At 39.7% G+C, this 7500-nt stretch overlaps 1 protein-coding gene across 3 annotated transcripts in view; it reads right to left on the reverse strand.

The window, feature by feature from the left end:
- The window catches only part of LOC127660426 (uncharacterized), an 85490-nt gene that overhangs the window by 76444 nt on the left and 1546 nt on the right, over nt 1–7500 (reverse strand). For all 3 annotated transcript variants that reach the window (XM_052150636.1, XM_052150635.1, XM_052150637.1), the window contains exon 2: nt 5940–6005. In XM_052150636.1, coding sequence (XP_052006596.1) covers nt 5940–6005 — 66 coding nt within the window. The remainder of the gene's footprint in view (nt 1–5939; nt 6006–7500) is intronic.

Below are 7500 nucleotides of genomic sequence, written 5' to 3' on the forward strand. Positions count from 1 at the left end.
ATAGATAGATAGATAGATAGATAGATAGATAGATAGATAGATAGATAGATAGATAGATAGATAGATAGATAGATAGATAGATAACAAAAAACAACCATCAGCACAACCGGTTGTCGATACAGGTGGTGAGGACAAATTAAGAGTGCTTGAACAATTTAACAAACATAATAAAGTCCGCAAGCATCTGTGCAGATGGTGGGAAAGGGCAGCAGATTACATCAACAAATCATCGTAATTACTCTATCTCAAATAAATGATGATATCACACACATACAGTAGAGTCCAAATGTCTGAGTCCATAAATCCAAAATATGTTTTTCATTTAAACCTGAAAATAACTAAAGTTGTAGGATTATAGACAAAGTGGTTGCAGAAAGCATGATCAAATTTGCCAAATGATTTAATAAAGTAACACATCAGGAGCGTGGAATGAGAAGAATTCGATGAGTTCTGCGTCTGTTCTGCACCTGTAAAATAATATTAAATAACGTTTCTGCACTATTTTTAGATTACTTATAAAATGTAAGCAAATTTGTGACATTGAACATGTTAGCATCTTTGTTCAAAAGGTCAGATTTCCAAGATGCTACTAGAACTCTGGAATTTTGCCTAACATCTCCATTTGTGTTTCATAGAAGACAGTACAAGTTTGGAAAAGCATGAGGGTGAGTAAATAATGACAGTATTTTCAGTTTTGGTGAACCTTAAGCTAAAGGGATACTGCTTCAATATCAAATATTAAAAATCTTCCCTCAAATTGTTATGCTGATTATATCATTTGTATTTAAAACATGTGTTAAATTAGAAAAATGCAAAAGAGTGAATTTTAGCTTGTGGTCTCCACTGTGTTACAAAGCAACAGGCAAGATGTCCAAATTGTGGCCTTTCTAAATGTGTGCTCACACACGCCTCTGCCTTTTATAAATGAGACACACGGCCCTCTGTCACTTAACGCAGTGAGTATTGGCTTGTCCAGTCCATGTCCACTGATTCTGAGTGTCTTCCCATCCTGTATGACCTCATGTTTTCCACATGGCTGCAGTGAGGAAAGATCCCGATCCGCTCACTTTGGTCACACTCACACGGCGCCCAATCGCAGACTGGATGACTCAAGTCTTGGCCACGAGGAATGGCACGCAAGACTGCGACCAGTTAGTTGTGAGTACAAAATTCCCTTAATGTTGCAAGTAAACATTTATTTCAGAGGCATTATCCCGACCAAACAAACAGCGTTGTGCACAGGTGGTCCGACAGCAGCGGAGATGCTATCAAAGGGCAGCCCTCGTTTTAAGGGCCTCAACTCACATTAACCCAAAACGGCTGTAAAAGTTTTACCACTGCTTTTTCCTCTGCAAAACCCAACTGAACACTTAAAATAATAAGTCGTTTAGGCTTGGCTGCTGCACCTCTGACATCACTTCCTGAATTCCAAGAGCCCATTATCTTATATACATCTGGCTATAGCTGAACACAAACCACTCAAGAGGTGATTCATAGACAAAATTACATTCGGCTGCACAGAGAAGGCTGGGGTCAAGGGTGTGTTTCTGACATTTTAACAACAAAAGCGGAACAAGAAAAATATAAGATTTGTAACCCGACACCAGTTGTAAGTTGACTTTGCTCCTGAAGCTCAACTCCTTGGAAATTCTCATACTGATAAAATGTGTTCATTAAAGCAGGGCTCTACATTAATGCTTGTCCGCTTGTCCAGGACAAGTGGATTTTTGAAGGGGTAAGGGAATTTGACTTGCCCGACCGGACAATTAGCCTGATTAAAACGTAACAGGCTGAATTTGTCATATAGTCTAGGCCTCTGTCACTTATTATATATATATATATATATATATATATATATATATATATTCATTTCTCCCCTTTACTCCCCAATTTGGAATGCTAAGTCCTCGTGGTGGCGTAGTGACTCGCCTCAATCTTGCTGGCGGGGACGAATCTCAGATGCTCCCTTATCACGCGGCTTGTTGGGCGCGTTACTGCGGAGACCTAATGCATGTGGAGGCTTCACACTATTCTCCGCGGCATCCACACACAACTCACCACGCGCCCCGCCCAGAGCGAGAGCCACCTTATAGCGACCACGAGGAGGTTACCCCACGTGACTCTGCACTCCCTAGCAACCGGGCCAGTTAGTTGCTTAGGATGCCTGACTAGAGTCATTCGAACTCGCGACTCCAGGTGCGGTAGTCAGTGTCTTTACTTGCTGAGCTACCCATCCCCCACAAAGTTCAAATTCATGTTTGATTGACAGATGGCTTATGTGTGTGTGTTGAACATACGCGTGTGCCCCGAGAACGCTCGTGTTAACGCGGATGGTCAAATACATTTCCAAATTCCGCCAAAATGCCCGTCTTGGTAAGGTGTTTATCTAAACCATAGACTGTAAAAAAAGATGGACGACGCCCCTTCGCTCTTTTCCATTGGTGAGAACTGAAGCCGCCAGTGTCCCGATATGGCGCTGACATCTTGGGACTTGAGTCTGCACAGTTGCGATTTCGGGACCAGACCTGCACAGTAGTGAGCAGGAAGTAAAGCCGCGAAATCAAGGCCCCGCCCTCACTCTCGCTGAATCAATAGCAAGCACACGCCCCTGCACTTTTGACTTTTGACTTATGATGGTGTGAAATAATGAATTATAGAAATTTAGATATTAAATTTAAAGCGCCAATCTCCTCAGTCCTCCGAAGATCCCGAAAAAAGTCAGTTGGTGCTTCAGTGACTACTTCGCTCAGAGAACCTGTCAATCACAGCTGTCAATCATGATGTCACAGCACCGTTTTTATAGCATCAAATAACTAAAAACAAACTTATTTTGAAAACAAACACTTGAAATGACATCAACGTGATAGAAACGACAGTAAATGACAGAAACTATCTTTGGAAAAAGGATATGTGAAGTGTAATTTAATTTAATTGTTTAGTTGGTCTCACGTCCTGTTGAATAACATGGGGAGGCGGGGCTTATGACCTATACTAGGACCAGTCACCGGGGGGCGATCGAGACGTTTTGGCTTCACTTTTGAGGGCTTGTGCGGCACACTTGATCTAAACACAGTGAGTAATGTATAAAGTGAACGTAAACAGCGGATAACTGCTCTTGGCTGGATAACTTAAGTAGCTTTTAAAAGAATAAATGTATTATAATCAGTAGTAGTTTTATGTTGCATTTCATTCTTGATACTATTGACACTGCTGTAAAAACACTTAAAGTTGTTAACAAAATACTGCATTAACATGATGGAAAAGTAGATCTCATTCCATAGAGCTATGATCACCCCTGCTGTAGATGGTGGCGATGCAGGTTAGGCGTTTTTTTATTTGACTACCGTACGTAACATAATATAACTACCATATGACAACAGCCTCCTCCCCTACCCAGTACATTACATACCGCAGAGAACCGAGTTGAATGCATTGGTATACTATTAGTTGGGCGTCTGTCGTAATTTTTGAAAACATTCAACAGAAACTTTGTCATCTTGAGCATGTAACTACTAATTAAATTTCCTTTTTTTCCCCTCTCCAGACAAGTAACAAGTTTTTCCCTCTCCGAAGGACTAGCACATGACAATGCTTAATGTCGAGCCCTGCTTAAAGGAATGTTCCGGGTTCAATGCAAGTTAAGCTCAATTGACGGCATTTGTTTCAACTTGTCTCTTGATTATAAAAAAATGGAAATATTGTGGTTACAGTAAAGCACAATGGAAGTGAATGGAGCCAGTTCATGCAGAAACATTAAAATACACAATGTTACAAAAGTATAAAAACAAGATGCAAACATTCCAGTCTGTGTCAAAACAATTAGCGGACGTTACGGCACTATGGATCACTTTAACTTCATAGTAAAAAACGAAATAAACAGCAGGGGTGTTGCTGTTGTGTTCAGTTGATTAGCTGTATTGCATTGTTAGTGCTGTCTTTTTCGGTACACAACTACATCATATTAGCCGGATAGCTAGCTAGCCTTATTACCAGTGTTAAAATCGTCAACGAAATCACTGACGAAAACATTCGATGACGAAGGACTTTCCGATAATGACTGAAGATTGAAGATGCATCATGATGACAATGAAACGATTTTATTAAAGCATACTGTTGCCGAAAATATGACGAGATCAAATAATACTGCTACCATGATATTAATGGCGTAACATATAAACAGAAGAAGAAACATTTGTTTATAGAAGAAGATATTAAATATTGATTAATCGAACACATTAATACAGTACGTTGGGGATTTTTCTGCCTGAGCTGTGTGAGTTGAACACGAGAAAAGCGGCAAAATTAACTGCTTTAAAATGGGTTAATAACCAAACCCAGTCAGAGCTGTCGCCTAGCGGGCTGCGCTCATGACATGTGGTGCTGGTGACCTGAGTTAGAGTCCTGGCTTGTGAGGTCCTTTCCCGATCCCATTCCCTCTCATCTACTGTCACCTCTCTACTTTCCCTATCCCGTTAAAACAACCAAACGGCCATTAAATATATATATATATACTTTTACCTAAACAAAATATTTCCTATTTATACATTTAATCACTATATCCACAACAACTATGTAAATAAACAAGCAAATGAACTGGTGAACGTAGGGTTAGGTCTTAATAAGTCTTTAAAGCATGAAGAATTCAAAATACATTAGGCTAACTTTTTAAAAAGTAGATAATATTTCAGTTTATTCATTTTTATTTCAGAAGCTCAGGATTTTCACCAGGACAGTATTTATCATCATCATCATCATCAACTAAAAGATATAATCTTTTGGGGCGGCTGTGGCTCAAGTGGTAGAGCGGGTCGGCCATTAATCACAGGGTTGGTGGTTCAATTCCCGGCCCACATGACTCCACATGCTGAAATGTCCTTGGACAAGACACTGAACCCCAAGTTGCTCCCAATGGCAGGCTAGTGCCTTGCATGGCAGCTCTGCCATCATTGGTGTGTGAATGGGTGAATGGGTCGCAGTGTAAAGCGCTTTGAAGACCACTAAGGTTGAAAAAGTGCTATAAAAGTGCAGACCATTTTCGTTGACTAATTTATATGTAATTTTGGTGAGAGTAACGCTGACTCGAATGAACATGACATGACGAGATATTGACCAATTTTAAAGGATATTTTCATCAAAAGACTAAAACTAGTCATGACCGAAAGAACTAGGTCGCAAGTACAAGCGGCCGAAATGGGCTTCCTCAGGTAGGGAGAGATAGGGTGAGGAGCTCAGTCATCCGTGAGGAGCTCGGAGTAGAGCCGCTGCTCCTTTGCCTCGAAAGGAGTCAGTTGAGGTGGTTTGGGCATCTGGTAAGGATGCCCCCTGGCCACCTCCCTAGGGAGGTGTTTCAGGCACGTCCAGCTGGGAGGAGGCCTCGGGGGAGACCCAGGACTAGGTGGAGAGATTACATCTCCACACTGGCCTGGGAACGCCTCGGGGTCCCCCAGTCAGATTTGGTTAATGTGGCTCGGGATAGGGAAGTTTGGGGCCCCCTGCTGGAGCAGCTGCCACACCAGACTTCGGATAAGCGGTTGAAGATGGATGGATGGATGGATGGACTAAAACTATGACTAAAACTAAAAACGGTGAAAAAAATGAACATTGCTTATTACTGGTTTCCATGACAGCAGGGCTATTTAGCCAGCTAATACATCCTATGACTGTGATCTGGTTAGCTAGTTGCATGTAATACTTTGCAATGCAAAGATGTAGAACATATGCAAAATATCGAAAAATACCCAAGAAGTTAATCTATCGAGGAACTTATTGCCGATAAATGTATCGCCCTACATGGACAATATGTATACATGTGTTTTGTCCTAATTTCTAGGTCGCTTTGGATAAAAGTGTCTGTCAAATGCAGACATGTAAATGTGATGCATTTAAGGACTAAATGAAGTGCAAAGACACACATCTGGATGATAAAGAACCATGTTTACCTGTGAAGAAGATAATTTCTCTCTGTCACCACTGCACTGCTTTTCATTGTCTTTGCATAGCAACACCTTTAAAACATTGAAACAAACAATGAGATGTCGGCATGAATATTTATTATAAAAACAACATGCATTTTTGAAAGGTGTCTGCTGTTGACCTATTGACATTAAACACATGACTGAATACAATGAAACCAAAATGTAAAAAATAATAATTATAATAACTGTGTACGTTTTTTATGACCGATACTGATTATTTTAATTCGTGTTTTAACACTAACAACATACTGTACATCACAAGATAGTAATAAAAACGATTTGCATTCGATTCTGAACTCATGTTAGCTACTTGTAAGATGAGTCATCATTTAGCCGCAGCCTAGATTCAATTTGAGCTCTGTAAGAATGCACAACACCTGGACCGCACGAAACAACTGAATAATCCCATTAAACATAAACAAGGACTATTAGGGTTATAGTGTTTCTTTAGAGTTTAATTCTAGAGGTGGTTTATAACAGAATGGTGCCTTTCTGCCGAAGCTGTGACATCATCTGAACTTGAGCAGTCATTCCAGGAAGAGCCGCGTTACATAATAAATGCATCATCTGAATGTTCAACCACAGAGATGAGCACATCAAAACCATTCTCATCTCATACATTTGACAACTTAATCATAGAAAATGTATCATCAGATGCGCCTATCAGTTAATGTGGAGCTTAATGAAGTAATATTAAACCTAGAAGAGCGATGACATCATCAGGCACACTGAATGAGATTTGGTTGAACAATACAAAGCTGTATTACCGTCTCCATGGCATCTCGCAGCTTTGGCTAAACAACTGCAACACGTGGATACTCTGGCACATCACACAGGGGTTTATCCCAAAACGACATTAACCATGATTAGTTTATGTAACCGTGTTTAACTAAGTGTACAGAGAAGTTTACAGAACTGCACACTGACTTACATGCAGTTTTCTTATGTGTATTTTCTTCTTGTTTATTGTAGTTTTCTAAATATTCAAACATTGCATACACTGACACACTGGATATATTTTGTAGGTAATACATGTAAAGAGATTTCTCGATTTGAGTCCGATTCCGATTCCAATTCAGCTATAAGGATAAGTCGATTTCCAAAATCGATTCAGTCCAATTCACAAGCTCACGATTCGATTCCGATTAGAATCCGATTCATTTGGGTTTATTTCAGTTATAATTAAGGATAGATATTAATACAGATTTCCCAATTCGCTAAGTTTCGATTCCGATTCACAAGCTCTCAATTTGATTCTGATTTTAATCTGATTCATTTGAGTATATTTCAGTTAGAATCAGGGCTGGGTATTAATACAGATTTCCAAATTCAATTCGAAATCGATTCACAAGCTTGCGATTCGATTCTGTTTTGAAACCTAATTTAAGGTTAGTTATGGATACATATTTCTCAATTCAATTAGTTTCGATTCAGATTCATAAGCTCACGATTCCATTACAATTTGAATCCGATTCATTTGGGTTTATTTCAGTTATAATTAAGGATAGGTATTGATACAGATTTC

This window comes from Xyrauchen texanus, chromosome 20, assembly GCF_025860055.1.
Source record: "Xyrauchen texanus isolate HMW12.3.18 chromosome 20, RBS_HiC_50CHRs, whole genome shotgun sequence".
Taxonomy (NCBI): domain Eukaryota; kingdom Metazoa; phylum Chordata; class Actinopteri; order Cypriniformes; family Catostomidae; genus Xyrauchen; species Xyrauchen texanus.